Genomic DNA, 27,986 nt, shown 5'->3' with positions numbered 1-27,986 from the left:
ACTAGCTGGGTCGGTGGAGGGTGGGGTAGTGGAGTCATCATCCTGTGGGCTTGGTGTCGCCGCACACTGGGAACGATGTCGGTGCTGCTGGCTCGCCCCGTGCGCTGCCTTCTGCGCGATGCGCTCTGGGTCATCCTCTGGGCCGCTTGTTGCGGTTCGTACTCACGTGCACGTCTCATAATAATAATAACACAACATATACACATGCCTGGCTGTGTCTGTATAACCACGCGTGTTGATGGTAACCGATGACTAATTATTATTACTGCAAGTGTCAGGATTTGTGAAATGAACACACGGGGGCAGACGTTTCTAAATAGCCACTCGGGTTGTCCATGTTGTATAAATTCACATGAATGACCATGCATACGCAATATATGTGGAAACTTTGACACGGTCATTTTGTAACCGGGAATGGCTTTCATCGCGGGTTTTTTTCTGTTGGTGTGTACCTATGAGACTTGCAATATGATCGGAGAGGTCGTCACAGCACACGTTTGCTAATTTTACCCGGATTACTATAATACATACAAAGATGAATGGAAGAAGTGTATTCATTGATGAGTGTACGTATTGCGGAACGTCTCACGGTTGATGCTGCAGTGGAGCTCAGGTGTCAAACACTGCATTCAATGTTTTTTGACTGTGGGCTAAAAGTGACCCTTTTAGTTTCGAATTACTCACTATGCATTGTTCCTGCTTGAGAATAAGTCCAGAGTCTTTTGTTGAACAAACGTCAGCGTTCACAATTTAAAGATAGAATAACAGTTGTCAAAAAACTAAAGTTAAACGAAATTACAACTGCGTACGTTTCGACACGTTTTTTTTTCTGGCTGTAATATATCGAGTACGTTCATTTGCAACTCATTCAAAAGCAAATGTGAAGTGCTGCGGACAGATCGTCATGTTTATTGTGCCGAAATGCAGTCACTGTAGATTACGTGGACTGATTTCTTATCGCATTCATATGCTTAAGCACCCCTATGAACAAAGGGTGTGGAGCGGTGGGCGAAGTGGTTCGCCCAATGTATTATCGACCCAACCGAGTTCGATTCCTGGCTAAAGCTAACATGAGTGGGTGAGTAATATCTGAACCGGTCCTGGGCTTGTCTCTTCACCAGCCCACCCTGATAAGTGTGGTGCAACTCCCATGACCGACACGGTACAGTACAGGAAGGCGTTTCCATCACCATAATAGTTTATATTTACATATTTTGCAATGTCTTATTACATCTATCAATTTATTAAAAAGGACACGCGCCATCGTATCTATGTGATCTTCGTATTACTTGCTTGTGTGTAATTCTTAAAATGAGTTTTTTTAACACCCATTTTTCATACTCTCCTTTCTTTAATCTACCCATAATACCTCCCACTCCCAAAAACCTCAACATAGACAACAACGCAAATCATATTTAGCGACATGATGTGTGCCATTCTTGGAACATTTATCAGTTACACTTCATACATGTTAATTCACACTGCATAATCCTATTGGAATCAATATTTGGACAGACATTCCAGACCCAACTTTTTGACAATTGACAAGTGATCTCATTTTGCAAAGGCAATGACTGACTGGTGTGCTATATTCCTGCAGGTTACGCTGGGGCGCAGACATACGTGGCAGAAGTGAACATGGCAGGGGTGAGAGGCTCGGTGACCTTCGACAGTACACTGACCTCGGTGAAGCTAAACATCTCTGGCATGGGGTCGGAGATACGGAGGCTGTCCGTACACACCTATCCGGTGCTCTATGGCCACTCCACCGATCCCTGCAGCCAGCAGCTCGTTGGCGAAATCCTCCAAAATATAAGCATTGGCTCAAATGACGGAGCGACCACTGTGAGTGCCCCGGAGCTGTTTACGAGTGTGCGGGTACTCGCTGACCATTCTCTGCTCCTATTTCGTGATGGTGAGACGCATTCCAGAGTGTGCGCCACCATCCAAAACGCCCAGGGTCCTGTGCTCACGGCACAGGCCAAATTCTTCGGTCCCGTCGCTGGGGTTGCCTACTTGAGGCAGGTCGATGGCCGAGAGCTAAGGATGATCACCGATCTTCTGTCACTCGGACAGACAAATACGAAGACAGTGAGTGTACATTTGGTGAACATTACGGGTGAAGCTCAAGTGATGCAGTGTGCCACTGTCAACCCAGCGTCGTCAATTCAACTGGGATCTGTCACCGTCGGTGCTTCTACCTTGTCAGTAAAATCACACGTAGTTGTAAACCTTCCCTTTAGCGATGTCATTGGGCGTATGTTGGTGATAAAAGCGAGCGTTCAAAGCTGTGCAAAAATAATCCCGCTGAGTTTAAAGACCGCTAAAGCACAGGTCAACATGAATGGGGTGAAGGGTGAGTTTGTGTTTCAGCAAAGTTCCATGTTTGAGTTGACCCAAGTCAGAGTCTCTCTGCAAAACCTCAGAGGCATGGCCGGCCCTTACCACGTGCACAATTTCCCAGTGCCTCAGCGTTATGTTGCAGCAGAAAGCCTGTGCATTGACCCCAATGTGGGAGGCCACTGGAACCCATTCAGTTTGGATGTGCGTGGCCTTGACTACCCGAAATTCGCAAATGGAACCCACGACCAATACGAAATTGGAGACCTCAGCGGTCGGCATGGCAGTTTGCTTGGCAACACTGTTGACATCGCGTACATGGACTGGAACTTGCCTCTCTTCGGTCCAAATAGCATTGTCGGTCGCTCCATGGTGATCCATCACCCAAACACTTCCAGGTGGCTCTGTGCCTCGATAGAACCAGAAGAAGAGTTTGTCACGGCCACGGCCTTATTCAGGTTTCCTGTCGTGGGTCGGGTGCTTCTGCGGCAGCTGAAGAATGACCCTTATTCTGACGTCTACATGTTCGTGGAAATCGCGAATGGCAATGTGTCCTTACCCTCAACATCCAACCACAATTGGCACGTGCACGAGTTCCCCATCAGCTTTGTGACAGACCTGGATGAACACATGTGCTCCAGCACAGGCGGCCACTTCAACCCACACGGAGTGAACACAAGCCAGAGCATCTACAGCACCGAGTGCCGCCCAGACAACCCATATCGCTGCGAGGCCGGGGACTATGCTGGGAAGCACGGCAAGATCTTCATAAGCAACAGACTGGGCACTGTCACATCCAAGTACTTTTTTACCGACACCACCTCTTCTCTCGTGGGGTCGAACTCTATCCTGGGTCACTCTTTTGTCATCCACGACCCAGACGCTGGGCTGGGACGCCTGGCCTGCGCCAACATCACCCTGCTGAGAGCCGTCACCATTAGGACGGGCGAGTGGAGAGGCGGTGGCACGGTGCAGGGCCAGATGGTGTTCACGCAGCCCTCCGACCTTGACTCCACGTCCGTACTGGTCCAGTTCTCCAACCTGCAGAAGGCGGTGTCCGGGCTGCATGTCCACATGCTGTCGATGCCGAGGTCACTGCCGCCCAGTGACCCTGCGGTGTGTGCCGACCGGGCCGTGCGTGGGCACTTCAACCCCTTCTCGGTGGACATTGTGGTGGGGCCTGCGCCTGGAAATGGGACGACCGACCAGTACGAGGTCGGCGACATCAGTGGGAAATTTGGGCCGCTGAGGGACCTAGATCAGAGGGAAGGGAACTACTCCGACACGAACCTCCCTCTCTCAGGCATCAACAGCATTGCCGGGAGGTCTGTGGTAATCCACAGAAACAATGGCTCCAGGTGAGACCAGTTTTGAGTTCCTTTAATGAGAACAATTATAGTATCTAGAAAAGGCGAAGAGGTGATGTTGTCTACTTTGAACTAGATTGTTGACAGTGGAATACTTTAAATGTTGACATATTACATTTTATCAGTTACAGCGTTTGTGATTGTTTTGCATTTTTCAAAGATATACTTTTGATAAAACATACCCACTCTGCGTGTGTTTACTGAATGAAGCAAGTACACAAGTACACAGTGTACTTGTTTCATTCATTCAATACACGCAGAATGGGTACGTTTAATAGAAGTATACGTAGTGTACTTGTTTAATCCATCACTAAAGAGCCTTCATCAGCAACAGTGCATTTCATTGTAAAAACAAAGACGATGTTTTTAAACACTAAACATGAAACAAAGAGCGTCTTAACATTTAGATATTTCTTGCTGGAATAAACCATGATATGGGGCATCAGATATATCACCTAAAGTTTGCTTCAAGTAAACTAGTTAGAGCTTCATTGTATGAAACCTGTGAATAGTCGACAATTGCTTACAGTGCTTTCTAAAAGAAAACTAATTTTAAACTGTGGCATTGCATTTGCAACCTATTACAAATCCCTCTCCACATTATCACGCTAATGTTTCAACCAAAATCCATTCACATGGCAAAATGGTAAATGTAAAAGTTCACAAAATAATAGTAATGAGAAATGTACTCTGCTAAGGTATGTAATGTAAAATATAAGTTAAATATACTCATTTAGAATGTTTTATTCAGCCATTTACTGTTCTATTCAGTTATTGACTGTATCTAACAGAGCCCATCCTTTACGATTCGTTTAATAAACGATAGATACCGTAGTCTTATTACATGGTTGGGCCAATACCGCTGCCATGACAAGGGTGGGCCCGTTTCTGCTGGCATGTATAAATCTTGAAAGCACGCACTTCGTGATGAAACCAAATCCGGGTTGGCGCTGACATCGTTCGACTTCGTCCTCGGTGCCCACAAAACCCACGCTCGTGCCCTGCATGCCCCCCGCTGCCCACCCTCGCCCACCCTGTACCATTACTGGGCCGACACCCAACCCTCTGTGCCATCCCAACCCCTACGCATGGCGTGCCAGGTTGCAGTGCGCCGACTTGGGCAGGGAGAAGCAAGCTGAGGCCGAGTGGCTGAGAGCCCGCGTGTCTTTCGGCGACAAAATCAACGGCACCATTTTGCTGGTGAGCCAAGATGCAGGGTGGTCTAAGCCTCGCTGCCACGGCGTCACAGCTTATACCCCTGGGGAAGTTGGCATGAGAGTCAAGTCAGTTTATGTTGGGTTAGGTCTTTTGAGCTTAGAAGTTCCTTTTTTCAATGGCGACCCGAAAGTGTAATGGACACTCTAAGTTAACCTGAGGAATGAATGCACAGGGGCAACATTTTTGGCTAAATATATCTATTCGAGGATAATTTAAAATCGAGTTGTAGCAATCTTTGCTCCCTTGTTATATGAGATTTATTGTGGTAGCATGGATTGTTTTGTACTACCTAGAGTTGCCAATGCAATAAGAATTATAATTTATAGCCCGATGTCAATCCATTATTGATGTGTTAGTTATGGAGGTTGTTTCACCATTCTGTTCGGTATGGGTTGGTGCTAGGATGTCTAGAATGCGAGTCTAATGTGCTTGCCCTTAAACCACGGCAAAAAGTTGCGTAATATCTGTAAATTAATCATTTTAATCGGTAAATAAGTTACACCCATAATGAACGAATGTGTTTATTCTGCAACACAGATATAGCTCCCACCGGAATTAACATTGTGACATGCGCCTAGAGTCATGGATCAACGTTCGATGGATTTTGTAGTTAATCGGGGCAGAAGACATTTGTTCCTACAGTCTGCTGTATATCCATTGCTTCTTCATAGCAACTGTATTTTAGTCCTCAAGGTCGATTCCCACACGAATGTCAGCGCTAAATTAAAGTGTGGACTTAAAAAAAGAAATTCGTGACCACAAACATCTGGAAACATTTCAAATTCTTTTCACTGGATGATGAATTTCTACCCTGTAAATTACATCTCTGGTGGCTTTACTTAAGGAAAGCCATGGTTGACACAGTGATGCTAATCGTATCTCCCACCATCTGAAGCTTTTTCCACTACAGTTGACACAGCTCGGCACACAGAGGAGATGTTAATTTGTTGAGCTCCCAATTCATGTGAGCGTGTTTTTGTGTTCAATAGGCCACATCTCCTTCAATAAGCTCAGCGAAGCTCCTACTGACTTCGCTTAAAATGTCATCACATTTAGATATATTGCGAAATTGCCCAATGGCTGTTTTAAGTTTTGTATAAATTAAAGTATGTCATGAATATTTCCTTTTACTGTGTGTAAATCAATTGCATCTCTGTGTTGATTGCAACAGCGTATGTTCGGGCCTATCTTGCCCCACAAACATTGTCGCAAATCTCTCTCTACCTTGTACCCATTCTTCCCTCTCAATCCTACTCCTAATCAATCCCTCTACATTCGCCTCTGCAGTCCCAGCTGGTGTATCCAGACGGCAGTGGTTCCGACACCACTATAGAGGTGGATCTGCAGTACGACAATCCCAAGGCCCAGGTATTGGTCTCCCCTGCCTACTTATATCAGTTCACCGTGGGTTGCCATGGTGCATCATGGGCAAAAGCATACAAAAGCAGAACTCCGTTTCTGTCTCTCCACAGGTAGATAAAAAAAAATTGTCCATCAGCTTCTGCTCATGAGACCCACAATGTTGAAACCATTCCAGAGATTGCTTGCTTGGACACGTTCTGCTGAATGTTGTTTTGTTTTGTTCTGGAGGGCCAAACGGCTGATGGACTAATACATGTTTATGTGTTGAGATACAACAGAGTTCTCCCTATGTATGCTTCTCCTCACAGTACTTCAATCACATTTTTCATTCGCTTTGCGGTGTCTCAATTTACTTGTAAATTGCCAATAATTACTCTTTTTTACCAATGAATGTTGACACCTACTTCTTTATACGAGGTGACAGTGTTACTAGTTACTGCTGAACATTTAAATATTAATGAGCTGTGCAGTGCGTGTACTGTACTTATATTAACTATACTTTATGAAAGGTGATGTCAATGTGAGTTGTTCCATTGAATAGTTTGTCGACAGAACTAATTAGTAATTTTGAATGGGCGTTAAAGGACTTTGCGTCACATCAGCACCGAGAGAATGAAGCCAAATACGATTCACTCCCTTTGGCAATTCAATGAATTGTCACGATTTGTGGGTTGCAATTCACTCAAATGTCAAAAGCTGCCTCTAGTGACTTCAGGAGGTCACGTAAAACCCATTACATACAACACATACGAATTTACATATATCAGTTTTTACACATACGTGTTGATGTATTAATTGAAAGCTTAATAATGTATATTGATCAGTGGGTGTGTTGTTATTCCCCCAACATGGAATGTTATCCACTGTCCAATTTCACCACGACCACACTTTTTGAAATCCATCCGGGTGGCTTAGTGGTTAAACTGCACAGCTAACAATCGCGTTTTTAAAGTTCTAATCCAGTTTTGGGGGGATGAATCAGCCCATCGCCTCACACCGAGTCATATTAACAGCAGTTGTCCTCTATCCATAGACTCATGCCATCATAACAATTTAGATTTTTTTACAACTAAGTCAGGGTTGTAACCAAATATATCCATAACTATCACTTATTTGAGCAGGAAGCTATGTTACAGTACTTTGAAACTGGAGCGATCAGACATCTTTGGAGAGGTTTTTTTTTACCGTAATGCAGTATAACCTGTAGTGGATGAATTTATAGTGGAGAAGGAAAAAAACCGTACTTAAAGCATCACCGTTTTGCATCAAGAGCATTAAGAGGAGCTCTACGGGTCATTACCGGTACTTTAGGAGCCCAGCCCAATCCCGTGTGGCCCTCAGGGAGGATAAGTGCATCTGCAGCATCAGCAAAAAAGGCAACTAAACTATTTTAAATTCGTTTGGATGACACCAAGTTATTTCAGAGGCAAATTCCAGGATTTGTTTGTAAAAAAAAAATCCGTTTAATATTTTCCCGCGCAATCAAACACCTCAATCTTTGTCCAAGCAATCATTGGCTTTCGGCAACCCCTCACGAATAATGAGGGGTGTTGTGGAGAAACTTGATATGCCATCCAAATCTCATCGTCTACAAATAATGGTTTGTTGGGATTAGATGGATTCAATGAATGTAAAAGGTGAATTTACAAAGTTGAGCCATCTGTGGGGAGTTGACATCAACAACATTTCTTACATGTTTTCTAAACAAGGCTCCAACTGACCATATAAGGGCGTGTTTTAGTCAAACGTGTTCTGTTTACATCAAGCCAGCTGATTATGCCATTCAAATGTTAAACATTAAGCATTGGGCAACATTTATCTCGTGGTGCATGTTGTTAAATAAACATCAACATAAACACAAAGAAAGAAAAACATCCCCAGTATAGCCTTGTTGACCATTGGGACAAGTTCTGTTAGTGAGCACAGCATATTTATATTAATAATATTATATTACATATTATTTATAACACTTCGTACCGCACCTCCGCTTAGCACGGTTGGCTATGTATGGTGCAAAAGAAGTTCAACATATCTTCAAGCATGTCATAGCATTCGAGGGGGTTGTATGGTCAGCACCACATCTGACCAGGCCAAGTTAAACTGTGGTAGGGAATGCATCGAGGATGCTGAGTTGACAGCAAAGTGCGTTAACCACCGCACAACCGCCAAATGAGGGCTTCACAAAAGACATCGACCATTATAAGACTAACGCACTGAATTGTTATTTCCAAGGTTTCTCTGTAGGATATATAGTTTTCATTAAGTATTATTTTCAGTCATCTTTTTATAAATCGGGGACCTCGATAACTACCGTGACCATAATTGCACTTATGTGGTTTATTTATAGAAAGGGAAGACCAATATTGAAGGTGTTCAAAGTGTTTGAGAATATGACATGGTAAAACAAATTAAAGCAGTTTTATATACATATATGGAATGTGTTTTGATGATGTTGACTGGAAAGATCATATGTTTTTTTTTGTGAGGGTACACTACATACATTCACACACACATTCACATTCGTGTATGCCGTGCTCACTCTTTGCCTAGGGGTACAGATGGCAGGTTCATAATGACTCCGAAGCAGTGAGCAGCAGCACGGTGCGGTGTTCCTGGTTAGGAGTGCTCTACAACCCTTATAACGTCTACTCAGGGGTGAGCCGACTCACATTGCAACCACACCTAATGCCCATTGAACCCTTTTGTGTGCAGTACTGTGCGTTTTGATCATATAATCAGTGCTTCGGATTTATGATGGAGTTTGGGTCAGATCGCTTAAGTAAAATGTGTTCTAAGCCCTCCACCTAACAGCGCCACAGTGGCGAGCTGTTAACTACCTCGCCTGGTATACAGAAGGTCGTGGGTCTGATCCTGACCCTGACGCCTCTATATTTGGAGTTTTCATGTTTTCCCCGTGGTCGCGTGGATTTTTCTCCAGGCCCTCCGGTTTTACTCTTCACATTTAGAAACATGCGTTTCGAGTATTTGGCTGCTATAAATTTCCACGTGATAAGCCATTTTGCTGAGCTATCATTTGTGGCCAGGTCACTTTTGAAAAAGAGTTATATAGCTCAGTGGGCCTTTACCTGGTAAAATAAAAAAATAGTAAAAAAATGTATAGTAAATAAGGTTTGTCCCCTGAACAAACGTGCCAATTTGTGACTGCTTCACTACACCGGTATGCTGTAGAGCTAGCTCACAACCTAGAACAACACGCCAGTGTGCTGAAGCAGTAATAAATTATCACGTTGATTCCCGTGGCAACTTTATTACTTGGCTGTGTTCGGTGGAGGATGGTTTACAACACATTTTACTTTGGTGATCTGACCCAAAAATGTATTATGGATAATTATATTGGTCACGAAAGCCTACGGGTTAAATTAACCGGTGCGTAATTTCTGCCGGAAATGTCTAATTGCTGTTGTGGGAATAAAACGGGCATGCCACATCCATCTCACCTTATTTTGTCATCATGGCATTGCAGTATCATAGGGATATAGTCATGTAGGGTTAAATAAAAGAGGATATAATATATCTTATACTCTTGTGGAAGTACCCTTACGTCAATAATCCTTTTTCCAAGCCAGCCAAGGAACGTTCTGGAAAATTATGATTGAGAAAATTTAATTCTTGCGTGGTTACTCAGCGAGGCTGGATTTTATCAACCATTGTTCAGAAGAATGAAACCTTTCTAATGCGGATTAATTGAGAGGAGTGCCTCAACAAACTGCAGATAATTCAAGAGTAAATCATTGCAAAATTTAGACTTACACGTAATTAACACCCAACACTTAATAAGCTAATAACAATTAAACATTTACAGTTACAGATGTACAATTGAATAACACTGAAGAAAATCACTGCTGTACAGTTAATTCATTGTGTGCCCATCAGGGGCGGAGCCAGGATTTAGACTTTGGGAGGGCAGACTTCAATATTCTGAGATATCCAGTGTAATGTTTTCCAATGGGCGCCACAAATATTTAAAACTAATTTTATTGGATTTGAACGCGGAGTTTATTAATAGATCGGAGCCGCTGATGTGGCTAATAAGTTCGATAAGTTCGAAAGGCTGCCGCTCAAGCAGCCTGTAGGGCAGCACAAGGTGGCAGCCTGCAGCATTTTGCAGCAGCCGGATATTCGGTTATCCCGATTACCGACTTTCCCAAAATTTCAGGGGGGGCTATGCCCCCCCAGCCCCCCCCCCCAGCCCCCCCTGTGGCTCCGCCCCTGGTGTCCATCATACCAGCTTCGTCAGACCAGTGATGACCATTTGTGGACACACCCCCATGTATGGTCAGTAATGGTTTAATGGTAGTGGTACATTATAATCTGAACAATCATGACTATGAAGCAGAATTGGAAGGCTGAAGTTCGCTGGATGTGGAGGGCTGACGAGATTTTCCTACAGTCTTTAATAATATTTGCATATTTGTAAAATCCATTTGAAAAAAAAACCCAAGTAAGGATGACCAGTGCACGTGGATAATCAAGGTAACCATGGGCATGGGTTCACTGAATTCCATACAGCAGATACATATAACTTTATAATTGCTTGTGTACAAACACACGTTAGGATTAGAATCTTACACTCCCTATTGTTGGCAATCCCACAGTGAATGTCACACACATTCTACCATGTGGTGAAATAATACAATAGGATTGACTGCAGAATGCCACATTCTGCCATGCTCAGTTACGTAGTACGCAAAACACGATTACTGCCAGAGTCTCTTGGTGTGTGTATATAGGAATATGTATATAAGTTATTTATTTAGTTTTGTTCGGGTCGCCTTGTCTGTTGTCGCCCAAATCCGGCTTACGACGAATTCTAGCTTAAGCTTCAAAAGGATTTTACTGTATTGGCGTTCATAAATAAATAATCCATTAAAAACAGGTGCATTGCAAGTATATAAATATTTTTGGAAAGCGTTCCTAAACTATGGGTAAGGTATTCTAGCATGTCCTAAATCACACAACATGGCAGTATTCTCATTAATGTGGCACGATGTTTTGAAATACTACAACGTTGTTGCTTTAGCTGTTCGTAAGAGAATTCTGAGGGTGAAGTCCAGTAGCGGGAGCCGCTTTTGGGACTTTTTAAGCTGCGTTAACGAAGCCCTGTTTTCAAGTTGTACCGCGTGTTGTTCGGCACAATGTCCGACGTTTCACTCCACGTGCCAGGAGATTCCTGTGCGACCCGACAACAAATGAGAGAGCCATACAGCCACAATAGCCCAGTGCTGTAGTCGACCTTTCATAGCATAAGGTTATAGGCGTGCCTTGTTTAAAATGTAGTTATTTTGCAGGAAATATTAACTAAGTCCAAAGGTAAAAGGGATTGCAGAGCAATAATGAATGGAAACATTGGTGAATAGCTAATCCAGGATTATGCTTTCAACCCTACCCAGGCACAGAGAGATTCATACAAACAGGTGATTTTACCTTGACGCTCATTAAAAAGGAACCAGTGGTTCAGGTGGTGGTGCATATTTAAGTCACGGTAATTAATTAGCACTCCTGAGATTGGAGGTTAGAATAACACAATTAATGCTCACTTCATTTATATAGAAAATTTAGTTCAAATGTTCTCATACTGTAATTTAAAAATATATTTAAATCGGTTTTTATACTTAGTTATACTTATATTTTCCCCGAGCCCCCAATCCCCCCAGACCCCAACAGCGATGTCGGTGGGAGACATATTTTCTGGAGCACAACCCACGACAGTTCTGACTAAATTAGGCCCTGGTCATACTTAGACGTCAGAGCATAATAAGACATGCTGCATTAAGAAATCTATCACAAATCTGCTGCATCTCCAATTCCTCTTACCCCTTCATAAATATTAAATTGTTCAATGCACCATTGTTAGTATTGCTTTATACCTAAGCAAAGCAATCCTGCACACATTTAAGACGTCTGCATTTACCATCGAACAAAACTAACGATACTTATTGTCATTATACTTATTTGCTTTGTGTGAACATTCAATTTGTTTTAACTGGTTTGAGTTGCTTTATCATAACAAAAATAAGTCACCGATAAGCGCGTATCACAAGCACTGATGTACTTTTGACCTTTTTCATTTTATAACAAAACCTCATCACTAAAGCATGAACTGTTATGGGCCACAAACAGGCAAAATGACTCACTGCCTGCATTGTTTGTGCATCCTGTGGATCCATCAGACTGTTTTAATCAATGCCCTTGTAAGACATTTCCACAATACCAACAAGAACCCATTTAGCCCAGTTAAATTTGATTTTTAACTGAGGATGGGGTGGGAGCAGTGGCGCAGGGGTTCATGCGCTCCACTATTGAACAGAAAACCCTGAGTACGCTTCTCGCCAGCGAGTGATATCCCTATCCCCCGTTTTTTCCCTCCACATTTAGAATCAACATGCGTTTCGAGTATTTGGCTGCTATATATTTCCACACGAGATAGGCCAACTTCGTTGAGCTATCGTTTGTGGCCAGGTCGCTTCTGGAAAAAAAGAGCTATGCAGCTCAGTGGGGCCTTGCGTGGTGAATTTAAAATATCGCTTATAGCTTTACATTGTAACCGTGTTAACGTTGACAGGAGGGTGAGGGGAGGAGCTGCGACACAAGCCGGCCCTTTCACTGCGAGATGGGAGATCTGACGAGCAAGCAGGGACCTCTGCCCTTGGGATCCCGCGTCGTCTTCAACGAGGCAAACCTGCCGCTTGGTGGAGATGCCACGGGTCAGTCAGTGTCGGGGTGTCCCTTTTGGTGGCATTCAAAGGCAGACGTTCGCACCATAGACCACGTTGCGAACCGCCGCCAACTCATATTCTTGTTTTTTTCGGTATAGTCACGTAGAAGGGAAACAATAACATAATAAAAATATAAAACAGTAAAATTCTCACGACGTTTCGACTGCAACACAAAAAAATTTCGCCGCCAACTCGGCAAATTCGAAGGAGGCTCAGCAGCAATTCATTATTCAGGCTCCCCTGAGCCGTCGCGTGTCTTCCAAATTTGGAAGTAGACCTTTAAGTTTCTGTTAATTTATGCCACACGCAAGACGAAGAAGAAAGACGAAGGTTGTGGTTGTGGATAACAGCGAGAACAGAGACAGTAAGCTTAATCATCATCATCATCAGCCATGATTTATACACTGTTAGATGAAAGCCTCCCTTAAGCTGTTGCCGTTTCTCATTGTCTCGTGATGGAACAAATCCATCTGGCTCCTGTGAGGCTTCACCACCACCATTGTGTGCTGAGCGGCGATTAGCGGGCCACCATGTGACTCTGTCTGCGCGCACGTGTGCCGCGCCGTGACGCAGTGGTGGGGCGCTCGCTGGCCGTGTGGGACGGCACACCCGTGGGAGCGATCCTGGACTGCGGCACCATCGCCCCGGCTGACGGCGCAGCATCCGCCACTCTGTCCTTCCCCAGGGGCGTCGTCTACAGCAGGTGAGGCGGAGCTGTCAGCCGGGGCATGGGCATGGCCACTGCAAGTGTCATTGGTGTCCGGACACCACCGCATTTCTTGTTAAATATATATATATATTGCAAAGTGAGACACCCACAAAGGTTTGGACAAAAATCATGGTATTTTTTTTGAGTCCGTGCCAAGATGACATAAATGCTGATTATGCTGATGACGGGAACATTTAAATACACAGTCGTGCACGGACAGCAGGCTCGGTACTGACAGCAGCCAGTAGTTGCGTACGGTATATCTAATATAGTTATAGTGTAGTCGAACTCCTGGCTTCTGTAAGAAAGTGTGGGATGAACTTCGCAGATCCTTTATGTAATCTCACCAATAACCACTGGGAATATTTTTCTCACAGAACATCCCCAACTTGCTAATTGTTGGCTGCACCACTGCATTTGGGGATCCTCAATTGACGCCCGTTATCAGTGTTAAAGAACTAAAAATGCAACCTCGCTGTTTATAAGCAGTTGACCAATATGGAAACCACGCTTGTGGTTGCTGGAGCATGGAGATACTTCTGTTTGCAGGTTTCCAAATTATTAGCTGAGAAGAATCCCTGTGAACCAAATAGCAACTACCAGATACTGTGCATAGAACTATCCGGGTAAATACATTGAAACAATTTAAATGTGTGTAAGTTGAATACTACTCGTGATGTTACGACTACAACTAATAAAGAGGACACTGTTTTCAGATTCTCAAATGCTTTTTGCATCAGTGGATTCATAGTCACGAAAGCTTCCCCAACAAAACTGTCTTCCCAAATCACTGATAGCATTTGTGTTGGCACACTTAGCAGCTGAATGAGTTAATTGTAAGCCTGCTTGAGAGCAGACAAGTTGAGGCCTTCTCTAGCTGCAAAAATTATGTTCATTGGAAGCATCCAAATTAGAGTCCTGCACTTATGTATGAACATGATGGTTGGCTCAACAATAGTTGCACACATATACAGCCCTATTAGCAATCCACAGTGGGATGAGGTCCTCCCCCATGTCTTCTCTGGGTCATGGGGGTTATTGGACCGTACTTCCCCACACTGGTCAATTTTGGTTAGTGAGCTTAAACATAGAAACATAGAATAACAGTAAAACGGTAGGAAATTTCTGCACTGCCCTAGATGCCCAACCACGTTAGTCCTCAAGCCCCATGACAATCTGGTTGGGCCCATTGACCACCTGGAATGCGGTGCATTGCTGGTGGCTTGGCGATCGGCAAATCACCTATAACACTAATAAGCAATTATTCAGGCCTTAATATTATAACCACCCAGAATAGCATCATGATGAACTCTTACTGCATCCTCTCACAGAGCGCTTTACGGTTCCTCACTGTTGCAGGGGTACTATTAGGGACTTTTAATCCCACACCAGCCAAAATATGGCATATAAAAATGCTGTACACATGGACGATCATCACCAATGTGACTGATGTACATTCTAATGGTGATCTATAAAAACTAAGAAATAGGAAGTTTTGCAAAACTATAGTAGAGTCTCTAATTACGATTATAAAAATCCGATTACCATGGTTGGCTACGGATGGTTTGAAAGAAGTTCAACATACATACATACATCTTAAAATTTGGGCTCTCAAAAAAAGAGTTTTATTGATCTTGTTTTAAAGTTGTAAATTACTTTAAGTCTTGTGCTAAACACTTAAAGATATATGATCCCCACTAAAGCATACTGAAATTGATCGAAGCATGCTCGTGGTTGCTGCCTTAGTCAGCTGTAAAGATTTCACGTGACACATTTGGCGCATGTATGTTGATATAAACGAATGTGTAAAGATTACTGTAAAAATATTGTGTAAACCCTGTCTTCCCAACATTGGCCCGAATCGCCCCCACCTGTCCCACCCACCACGAAACCCCCTCCCTCTCCGATGCCTCATGACTTTGCGAAGATATGAGTTGAGACGGACAATAGCCGGCGCGCTGAACATCGCCGTGTGGAGGGTGTCCTTACTGCCGGACACCTCAAGCTCCCTGCGCGTGTCTTCACCTTGCCAAAACATCACCTTTTTGGTCGCAGGTAAAAAAAAATAATAATCACAAAAACACCGTCACGCTTTACGTTCTCACGTACAAAAACATTCTTATCTGCTTGGACTGTTAGCAGGAATGCTTTTAGCAAAATGCAAATCGCAGCCAACAGGGCCTAAAATCAAAAGGTGGAATCGGCACCGCATTTTAAATCTCCAGTGTCGGTGAGAAAAATGCCTCAAATTTTGCCCGCACCTGGTACGGTTACTGTAATTTCCACTGACATGTACTGACATGGAGTCAAAAAGACAAAGAATTCACAGTTTCCACCTTTAGATCATTGGTCTGAATTAAGCTCAAGCATGGCACATATGGAGTTTGGTGACTACACTGGAATGTCGGCCTTTGATTACATGTATTGATAAGCCACAGCACAAATAGTTTATAATTCCTTTCATGGATAATTTGCCTGCAGGATGTTGTTGCCAAGTATGCGGCAAAGTGGAAAAAGCAATCAATCCCTTATATAAATTTTCATAATAATCATTGCGTTTTTCTTTTCTTTTACACTGAAGTACTGTGACTGCAAATGTGTATTCATCCTTTTGCAAAACATGTCCACAGGGATGCATCCGTTGCAGATGTCCTTACATACCCTGGATATAGTTTTAATATCTCATTAACTCCATGTGGGATTCATCACAACACCTTTAAAGAACGCTGCTTTTGATGCAAATGTGATAGTCCTTTACCTTTTCCAAACTCTAATTCTTATTTTTTTCAAAATTGGCATGAACAACATTTGGCCTCAATAATTTGAGGTGGAGAATTTTAGCATAGCGCTAGACTATTCCTTCCTCGGGTACCTAACATAAGCATTACAATTCATTTGTGCGGGTGCAGTCATCACAGTTTGTTGTGCTCGCCTGATTGGTTATCCTGTGATTAAGAAAGCAGTCATCGGGACATCATATAATATCACAGTAACACAAAACTGTGCAAGCCAATTTATCAATAATTGATCAATTTCATAATTAATCATCAATCATTTATCAATATATCGATCAATGTATCAATTTACCAATAAATAATTGATTTATCAATAATTTCACTGTGCTTCACGAATTTGACCTGTAAATGTGAATAACCACAGGAATTATTTGTTTTATCCTCGAATTATTATTATCATATCATGAATTTCGGGCAGTAGTGGCTGGAAATTGTTTTAATTGTCTGGCTGAAACAGTCGAATAAAAAAAACATTTATAAACTTGAAAAAAATAGGATATTTTTCCAATGAAATTGTTGCCACTCATCAAATGTATCCCCTTACTCATCCCACTGATCACAAGCTCGGTCTAAATTTCATCTGATGTAGGTGAATGTCACTTAAATTGGAGACGGGGGAAGAAGAAGCCCTTTGTGTTCTTGGGGTTCTAGTTTGGGGTTGGTTTGTTGTAATTCAATGCCTGCAGCCTTGGAACTTCACAGTGGCCGCTCTGTCTGCGATTTAAAGTGATGCGTGTGAAGGGTGGGAAACAAGAACAGACTTATACAATAACTGTGCATTAAAAAAACACAATAAATGCGCAAACAGGATGTTTAAAAAACTGAATCGGTGAGTTGTAACTTTTTTCAAATCCCACTAAGCCTTACATTAAAGATAAACCTACATCTAAAATGAAAGTACTCTATCTTCATTCTGAAACTGTAGAACGTTAAACAGAGGGGATATGTAACAAGGAAGACACTATATTCTCGGTTCTTTCGGTAAAGTCACATAGAAGGGAAACAATAAAATAATGAAAATATAAAACAATAAAATTCTCACGACGTTTCGACTGCAACACAAGCAATCATCATCAGCTGTGAAAACCACAACAAGAAAATTGTTGGTAAAATGTAATGCCAATGACGTTATGGGAAGGGTCTGGATGGTGTGTGCTTTCTATAAGCACTGAATCTTTTTAACGCTTGTGTTTTTTTCGTCTTTTTTTGGCAACCCTTTGATCAATTTGGTTGGCTTATTATAAAGTCAGTCGCAAACAGTAAAGAAACTTGATAATAAAGTGTCTTTATGTTGGTATCATGTTACAAGATGTACCGTGCCCTGCTTTTAGAGACATACGGCCGGAGCTAACGCATTTAACTTCAGTTGGAAGTTGTTAATAAAAAGGCAAAACTGACAGAGGCACTCAAAATACAGATTTAGTTTTGTACAGACAGGCCTTGTGGACAAATTATTTCCGGAAGCATTTTCTTAAGCAGGTACATTCCAGACAGCTTTTTTTCATGAAGACCTTCTGAATCTCATCAGCAGTGTGACCTGTTAGACAAATCCTACTGGGTTGCTTGATGTTATAGGCAAGAGCAGGGGCGGAGCCAGGATTTAGACTTTGGGGGGGCTGACTTCAATATTCTGAAATATCCAGTTTATGTTTTCCAATGGGCGCCACAAATCTATAAAATACATTTTATTGGATTTGAACGCGGAGTTTATTAATAGGTCGGAGCCTCTGATGTGGCTAATAAGTTCGATAAGTTCGAAAGGCTGCCGCTCAAGCAGCCTGCAGGGCAGCACAAGGTGACAGCCTGCAGGGCAGCACAAGGTGGCAGCCTGCAGCATTTTGCAGCAGCCGGATATCCGGTTATCCCGATTACCGACTTTCCCAAAATTTCAAACAAACATAATAGGCGCCAATCAGCACAGTCCAACACAGTTGCACAAAATGTGTTGTTCTTCGATGCTTTGTTTATTGTGATGGGTTTTTTTTACAAACAGGCAAGGGTCTGTTTCCCCTTTTAAAATTAAATTAAGGATTCATTTTAAGAGAGCTGAGGCTTTTTTTGTTCATTCTCAGAGCAGAAAACCTATCAGGCTCATTGATTAAATAGGAATTATTATATTTTTATATTTACGTGATAGAAGCCAACCTTGTTTATTTATTACTTTATTACATATTTACCTAGGATCCACCATGACAGAAAATTCTACGTTTTGATATTGGCACAGGCTCATATTTTTAAAATACCAAATTATAAATGCCTACAGAGAGTTACAAACTGGGCAGAGGCATCTTGAAATATATTCATTTCGGATTGATGCAGCATTACTTTGAAAATGTATTTTAGTCAGTGTGTCAAAATAGTCTGCCTTTTTAATATTTTGATGTAACGAAAATATTTTAAAACAAACTATATAATGTGTCTGCACAATGAAACGTGATCCAAAATGTGGCTGCGCCTAAGGTGTTTGAATCACCCCGATCATATTACATAATCATATTCATTACAATGTCCCAATATTGAAATATTGGTAAGCCACTATCTTGTATCAGATTGGACACGGAATTTCAATATTGCACAGGCAATAAATAAATGAAAGTTGTGTGGCATAATTAGTTACATTTTCACTGCCCTTTTTCAATACACTACTGGATTAAGGCCTCCTCACCCTCTATCAGTTATGGTTGATTGTTGGGCTATACTTCACCACGCTGGTCAATGTCATTTGGAAAAAGGGGTGTGCTCAGGACCAGTTGGGATATCCCTCGCCGCTGCTGTTATCCGTGGCTCAGAATCAAACTGGGTTACTAGTGCAGTGTGCGAACCTCCGTGCCACCACTCCACTCCGAAGTGAAATATAAGGACTACAAAATAACTGATAATACACGTGAAGATTGTTTTTGGGTTTCATTTCAGGTGACGTGGATTTACGGTTGCTGGAGGCCATCTCATTCAGTAACGATCTCGGAAAGTTCTCCGCAACAAAGCGCTGCCAAGGTAATTCAGGTCTTCGCTGCAACTGCGAATTCACATTTCCATTTTTCACTGATCCATAGAGGAGTAGACTCCTCCTTGCTACCGTGCAAGTACAGCCCTTTTGGCAATCCACTGGCAGATGGGGGGACCTCCTCACACCGTGAAGGTCGTGGGGGTGGAGCCATAGACGTTGGAGCATACTAGGGTGTTGGATTTTTGCTACACTGTTCTTATGAAGTTTTTTCTGTATATTTTTTGTCTAACCTCTGATTCCAGACCGCAGTGCTGTTACACAATAAATATCGTTAGATTTTTTTTGTGAATTTGTTATTTTTCCAATGCTAATGACCAAAGTCTTAGAACAGTATAGTTTTTCAACAAAATGCATCTTGGGATCTAAGATTGTTCCGAGTAATTAATATTATTGTTTAAATTAAATAATTACAGTGCTTCAGGACATTTATTATTTAAGATTTGTTGTGTATTTCTAAATGCAGTAAAATGGACATTTTACATTGATGATGACCTACCATTTGCAAATATATTTTTCTACATGACTGGAAGAAGCATTTTAGTTGACATGAATAATGTATTCCACAAACCAATAACAGCATTGTTTGCAATTCACACATTAATTACTGCATACCCATCGTCGTCGAGTCATTGGTTGGGAATTGTATTTGTTAATGAGCACATGCACGTTCAATACAAAATATGTACCAACTGCATTACTTCTGCCACATGTGCTGAAGTTTATTAAAATGTCAACATAGCTCAACAAAGCAACAGCAACAGTACCTCCCCTGATAGTTCTTCACACTGGTGATGTGCAACCACAGAGATAATTTAACGTGGAAGTCATATGGGATAACAATGACTCCAGTTCATGGGGCTTTGTGAATAGTTGCCTTCTGAAGGCTTTTTCAAGAATTTTTCACCTTTCACATCTTCACATTTATAAAATGTTCAAGCAAATGTCAAGAACATCTGTTAGTTACACCGCAAAGCTGCATAGGATTACGTTATAATAATACTTTACTGCCCAGTAAATCCATTACCGGTTATAGGGATTGTTTGACCATACTTCGCCATGCTGGTCAGTGCGAGTTGGTGAATAAAGGGCATGGTGGGTAGAGGGGCCAGTCATCATCACGATCCATGGACAGATCGCCCGGAGGTGTCCACTGCACATCTCTGTCATTTGTTTCCACTTTCTTCTGGAGGGGCAAGTACCAATTCAGATATCATTCACCACGGTTGTTATCCTCAGCTGGGTATTGAGTGTCAGGTTTGCGGGTTTATAATGGGTGCGCTAACCACTGTGCTGTCACTCCTCCACAGAAGTTTCTTAGAGCCAACTTTATATCAAATACACCTCACCTTAAATTTTGATTTAAAGCTTTCGTGACTGCAGGAATTCATATTATTGGTTCTTTCGGTAAAGTCACGTAGAAGGGAAACAATAAAATAATTAAAATATAAAGCAAGAACATTTTCTTGCTGTGGTTTTCATACCTGATGATGATTGCTTGTGTTGCAGTCGAAATGTCGTGAGAATTTTATTGTTTTATATATTTTTTTTTGTTTCCCTTCTACGTGACTTTACCGAAAGAACCAAGAATACACCTCACCTTATTTATTGTAGACCTCCCTACAGCCAATGATGCACAATTTCTCAAGGCCATGTTCTAATTCGCGTTAAACAAATTATTATTATAATAATACTTATTTCATGGGTTTTTTTGGCAGATAAAATAGATGTGCCAATTGTCGCATACATATTATGATGTGGTTTACTGAGAAGGACAATGTTAATTCAAATTAGCACTTGTCTAAAGCTGTTTGAAAATCTAATTTGTGTCACCGTATTGACGATGAATATTCAGATCTCACGAGATTAGCCTTTTCAGGAGTTGAAAGGCACACATAGTTCCCTGCTCAGGTTTTACAATTAAAATTATTGAATTAAATAAACCCTGCAAGCTGTAATTATGATTACAGTACTCTAGAGACCATCTATCTATAGGTGGTACTCAAATCAGCTTTATTATTGCTTTGAAAATACATTTTAAAGGCCACAAAAGAGCCGATTGTAATACAGGGTGCTTCAAAAAAATGTTAATATTTCCGAGAATTTGCAACAATAGCACAAGAAATGTGCTGCTGCCTTCCGGGTCTGGAGATCACCTGGAGAAGATTCCAGGCCACGTGTTGACTGATGGCGAACAAGTGGAGACTCTTTGACTTTTTGAAATTATTAACATCCACTTGTTATCATGTTATTTTTCCATTAAAAACGATCGTCCCATATAAGTGTTAAAACTAATTTTAAGCACCCTGTATATTCATAAAAACGTATACTCTTTGGTTCTTTCGGTAAAGTCACGGAGAAAGAAAATACATTAAATAATAGAGTACGACGTTTCGATTGCAACCCAATGCCTCTGTGTCGAGGACTTAGAGAGAGAGGGGGGGGGGGGGGGGCAGAGAGAGAGGTGGGTCTGCTGGAGCAGAGAAATTAGCATGTCAATGAAAAACCCAACAAGAATGGTACATACTCTTTGTTTTTTTTCGGTAAAGTCACGTAGTTAGAAATAAATTAAAACAAATCACGACGTTTCGACCGCTAACACAAGCGGTCGTCATGATGACGTCATCATGACGACCGCTTTGTGTTGCGATCGAAACGTCGTGATTTGTTTTATTTTATTTCTAACTACGTGACTTTACCGAAAGAACCTAAGAGTATGGATTCCTGCAGTCACGAAAGCTTCAAATCAAGACTGGTACATTTTAGAGAGAGAAATAGGCAGTTTGAGAACTAAATTTATAATTTTTTGGGGGAAATGTAATGCAATGCAACACAGAGAGTCGGCTAACACACAGTTAACGCATAGCCTGGTTGATTACGATCTCCAAAGATTGCTAAAATTAGGAGTTAAGTGTGAAATTTGACAAACCGAGACACACAGAGAGATGTGTGGAAATCCACCCCGAAGCGGCCGGGGGAGAGAAAGAGCGAATGGACCTATGAGAGCCTGGTACATTTTAGAGAGAGAAATAGGGCGATTTCTCTCTCTAAAATTTACATTTTCCAAAGTAGGCTTGCATTAAGATGGTGGTGTGAGTTTAACAAAAAATATGACTGTACTTTTGTCTCTAATTTCTTAAAGGAAATGGAGCTGGTGGTGCAGTCGGAAGCACTGGAGTTCAACCCCTGACAATAATCATCGTCACTCTCGTCGCCATGATCATCCAGTAAACAAGATACGTGCGTCGATCCATTTACAGATACACCACTACAATAATAAGCGGAAAATAAGCACTTGTCGATTGCAATTGCGGGTTGTTAACCATGTCATCCTGTGCACGTGATACATTCACCAAACTTTAAATGAAAATTGTTAATAATTTCCCTTTGTGGTGGCGCGGCGGTCCAATTTCTTTGTGGGAATATTTTCTGTCCGTGCGTGAGAATCGGATTTCGTGACATTCCATCCACGTTACCGCCTTCCTTCTCAGTCCCTCTCTGCAATATGGAGCCAGCACACGATATTAAATTGCCTGTTGAGATTTAAAAAAAAAAAACACCATGAGGGCTCATTATATATCAGTGGGGTATCTCTAAATTAGCTCTATACAGTACTATACTCCTTGGTACTTTCGGTAAAGTCACGTAGGTATAAAAATAAAATACATTTTATCACGACGTGATTCCATTTTTATAGACCTATATAGCCTCTTGTTACAGCAGCTCTTTTGTCCACTTCAGCAATTGTTTCTTGCTGTGGTTGTCCCACCTGATGACGGACGCTTGTGTTGCGCCCAAAACGTCGTGATTAAATTTATTTAATTTTTATACATACCACGTGACTTTACCGAAAGAACCAAGGGGTATGGATCCCTGCAGTCACGAAAACTTCAAATCTAGATTACTATACAGTACTAATTTGATCAATGGACAAAAACAAATACTTTAGATATTCCCCTCGCCAATGCTGTCGAGGTGTTGGTGTATGTGACCCACCATTGCCACGTCATTCTTACAGGCCGAGTTGACTCAAATTTACGTTTAAAGCGTCACACTCAGCATAAGCTCCATGTCCAAGTGGAATAAATATATTGAAGGGAGGGTCAGCAGAAGAACACCTTTGAAACGCGATCACGGCCATTAATGCTGTGCACAGGTGCATACAATCGAGTCGCTGTGCAACGGCCGGTGTTGGCCTGTGCATTTGTGTGATTTTCCTTAAAGCTGCAGTGCTACGCCGCATATATGACTCGCTGGGGACCGGGGTATAGGTGGATATCTGAAAAGGTCGGATATGTAAACATCGAGGGGGAAAGGGCAATTGCGCCATGCACAAATAGGTCACCGGACCAACAACAAAGCGCAGGCCGCTTTAAATGTGAGCACATGATTAACTGTGATTTGGAAGTAACTGCACACGAGATTTAGAAGACATTACTGTTTGTGGAAAAGTCAGATGTGTGAACATCAATGGAACATGACGGTTACACCTTGCACAAACACTGGGGTGTGGGCGGTTCATTGGTCAGGATGGATACGTGATGGTTGGATATGCATTGGATAATTGACATTGGAACAGTTCAGTCAATCAGATTCTTCTAGATGTAATTTCCTGAAAAATATAAATACAAAATTCTCTATATACTATTATATACTTATAATAATCCTGTATGTGTAGGTAAAAAAAAACACATCTTCATTCCTTTTTGGTGGATTGTATATTGTCACAGATTCTGTATATTTAGGTTGTGTATATATGGTAGATTGCCAGAGCTGAATATTTTGACATCACGGTTTTTTATGTTAAACAACAACTAGAAGACATTTTTATTCATTGTAAATTATGCATTACATCACTTATTGTGTTAAAATATAACTGGTGTTCTGTTGAAAAAGTAGTCTGACGGGTTTTGTTTTACTTTATGATAAATGCTGTATTGTTATGTGATATCACCCCAAGTAGAAGTGCTTCAAATTTGTTGGAATTAATCCTGTGGTGTACATTAATAAAAATGTATATTTTTTATTCGGCATCTTTGGGTTGTTAAAACTAAATCTACATAATAAGCAATGTCATCTGCCCATCTGTGAGACTGTCAGTCTCAGCACTTGACTCATTTGTATCTAACAGTCGAATAAAAAAACTCATCGTGGCCAGAATAAACCAGGGACATAGATTATTGATGATGAGCTCTGCATGACCGATGGCACGTGACCTATTTAACAACAAAATGAACAAAAATGTTAACCATGCTTATCGTCTTGAATTTTAAACATATCTAAGATCTCGTTTTTAGTTAATTGCCAAATACCTTTCTGAATGAAAGAAAAATCCTGTTCACATGTGGGGGAATGCATGTCACAGCCATTTTGTAATTAAAAGCAAAAACAGTTTTAGATCTATCTGGTGCTATCCTAATATCTGAGGGTTGATGTCTACGACACATCTTGGAATTCACCTCGAACATGCAGGCCCCTGCAGACCACGCTCAGCTTTCAGATTGGGCCGTGAGCGATTTGATTTTCACTAAAAACAAACTCAGCTTTGATGAGCGGACGGCATCTCGTTAATTATTTACTGTATGGCATGTAACACATTACCAAAAAAAACCTTGCTACTACTGAAACCGGTGTGCTGTTCCACCGTGGAACATTATATCCTTTCAGAGAACTGCTATTCGACTCCTGTACAAAGCCTTCTATGACCAAAAGAAAACAAAAAATCACGTTTGAGTCTCAGCTGCAGTGTTTCCTAATGAAAGTGACTCGCAGAACCGTAAGTGGTACTTCAGTGTTCCAGCGGGGCGAACGGTGCATTTCAATGCGCATTCAAAAGGTGTAATGAAAACACGAGGCGGTGGTTTACATTTTAAACGATTTAAAAAAGAAACCTTACACAAAGGAACCACTCGAGTGTTATAAATCAGCAAGGCATGTGGCTGGCGACAGCACTTTGGTAGCTTAAAAACACATTCCCAGTTAGGCAACGCCCAGCGACGCTTGAAAAACAACACTATAGTCCTTGACATATTATCTCTTGACTTAAAGCTTTCGTGACTGCAGCAATGCATATTCTTTGGAGCTTTCGGTAAAGCCACGTAGATAGAAATATTATAAATGTAAATTAGCCCCGCCCACTTACCCTTGGGTTCAACACATCTCAAACCTACATAACATCACTAACACAGCCACCGTTGCTCCTTGTCCTCGAGTTGGCGGTGTCTCACTAGCACAGCCACCGTTGCGGTGGTTCGCTTACATTGACATGCTAATCTCTCACGATGCAATGGCCACCTCCACAGCTGCGTCGTCGTGGTGGTAGCTCAGCTCTCCGATCTTACATTGACATGCAAATTACATCTCTAGCCACGCCCACTTACCCTTGGGCTACACCCATCTCAAGCCACGCCTACCTACCCTTGGGCTACACCCATCTCTAGCCCCGCCCACTTACCCTTGGGCTGCACCCATCTCAAGCCACGCCTACCTACCCTTGGGCTACACCCACCTCTAGCCCCGCCCACTTACCCTTGGGCTGCACCCATCACAAGCCACGCCTACCTACCCTTGGGCTACACCCACCTCTAGCCCCGCCCACTTACCCTTGGGCTGCACCCATCTCAAGCCACGCCTACCTACCCTTGGGCTACACCCATCTCTAGCCCCGCCCACTTACCCTTGGGCTACACCCATCTCAAACCTATATAACATCCTGCTTCAGCAGCTCTCCGATCTTACATTGACATGCAAATTTAATCTCTAGCCCCGCCCACTTACCCTTGGGCTACGCCCATCTCAAACCTATATAACATCCTGCTTCAGCAGCTCTCCGATCTTACATTGACATGCAAATTCCATCTCTAGCCCCACCCACTTACCCTTGGGCTACACCCATCTCAAACCAATATAACATCCTGCCTCAGCAGCTCTCCCGCTGTATATTTTTTCCACCTGATGACGATTGCTTGTGTTGCGATCGAAACGTCGTGGTATTTTTGTTATTTTTCTATCTACGTGGCTTTACCGAAAGATCCAAAGAAGACATTGTCTTTGCATGTCTGTGCATTGTATAAATGTCCAAACGATGGGAGTCTTTGTTAAGCGATCATTTGTGGCCAGGTCGCTTCTGAAAAATAAATACCTCAGCGGACTTTGCCTGGTAGGATGGGAATGGTTTAGTTTCATGTGTTTGGGTGATTTGTTAACCTTTCTTGTACTTTGAACGACTATCGTGTTTTGATTTAAAGCTTTCGTGACTGCAGGGATTAATATTCTTGGTTCTTTCGGTAAAGTCACGTAGAAGGGAAACAATAAAATAGTAAAAATATAAAACAATAAAATTATCACGACGTGATAATTTTATTGGTTTATATTGTTGCAGTCGAAACGTCTTTAGAATTATTTTTTTTATTATTTTATTGTTTCCCTTCGACGTGACTTTACCGAAAGAAACAAGAATATGACTATCATGTTGTTGTATTGTTTGTTGTTCTAACATTCTTTCTCGCCCCTACTAGACATCTGTGAAAAGAGCTTTATAGCCCATCGGATTCCTCCAGTACAAATAAATATTCTGATTCTGAAATCCCATTTAGAAAAGGGGGATAATTTACATGAGGTTTACATGTTGTAAATGTCACATTCACTGAAGCACTGCAAGCTGCAGTGCTTGTGTGTTATGCCCTAAAATTCTCACCTGTGTTGCAATGATGAATGTACCGTAACATCAATTTGAGAATATTCTCAACAGAATATTGCATAGAATGTATTTTACTGCTTTTTAAAACAATATATTTGGGACAATACAAAACAATGCAGAAATTCCCAATCAAATAAACCAAACAACTCAGAATAATACATTAGTTATCGAATTATAAAGTTAGGACAAGTCTCTTTTTTGACAACTAGTATTTGTAAAGAAAATCCGACATGAATCGGCTCATTAAATTTCACCCAGGCTGAATGGCGTGTTTTTTTCCTAACTTATTCCAATTGTGCTATTGTATCATGTAATGAGACCTCGAAACCATTTGGAAATCTCACAGATCAGTGGCAGAGAACAGCCCATGGAAGAGATTTGCGAGGATTCTGAAAAAAAATTCACGTGGCGTTTTTATCCTATACACAGTAGGAAGCACACTTTCCCATAAGCTCTGACATGTGATGTAGAACTTATTTCGCACCATACGTGACCAACTCCTGGTGAAGGTCAGGAGAGTCCTGCCTAAGGTCAGAAGGAATCGAATTTCATTGTTCCTGTTTGCCCACAATTGGCTCCTGGTTCTCTGACCTTTAAACTCTGAAGGTTGGAGCCCCCCCCCCCCCTTGTTTTCCCAAGTGAAGCAACCTACTGTCATGGGGGTAGACTTTCACACCAGGCATCAACACTTTGGTTCACCGCCAGGAGATTGAGAGAATAAGTTTGTCTGGTTTTTTTTGTTTCTCGTGGCCGTT

General features: G+C 41.9%; 1 protein-coding gene across 1 annotated transcript; it reads left to right on the top strand.

Moving 5' to 3' along the window:
- Window positions 1-2: 2 nt before the first annotated feature.
- Window positions 3-27,495, top strand: LOC116940521 (uncharacterized). The gene is made up of 10 exons (XM_032950448.2): window positions 3-154; window positions 1,601-3,698; window positions 4,808-4,907; window positions 6,213-6,293; window positions 8,838-8,942; window positions 12,871-13,012; window positions 13,598-13,727; window positions 15,661-15,788; window positions 19,442-19,522; window positions 22,675-27,495. Exons 1-10 carry the CDS (start codon window positions 76-78, stop codon window positions 22,761-22,763), a joined length of 3,033 nt encoding a protein of 1,010 aa, XP_032806339.1. The 5' UTR covers window positions 3-75; the 3' UTR covers window positions 22,764-27,495.
- Window positions 27,496-27,986: the final 491 nt, after the last annotated feature.

This window comes from Petromyzon marinus, chromosome 9 (genome assembly GCF_048934315.1).
Source record: "Petromyzon marinus isolate PM22_M1 ecotype Great Lakes invasive population chromosome 9, UKy_Petmar_22M1.pri1.0, whole genome shotgun sequence".
Taxonomy (NCBI): Eukaryota; Metazoa; Chordata; class Hyperoartia; order Petromyzontiformes; family Petromyzontidae; genus Petromyzon; species Petromyzon marinus.
The sequence above is the reverse complement of the archived record's forward strand: the minus strand, read 5'-3'. Positions and strand labels throughout refer to the sequence as shown.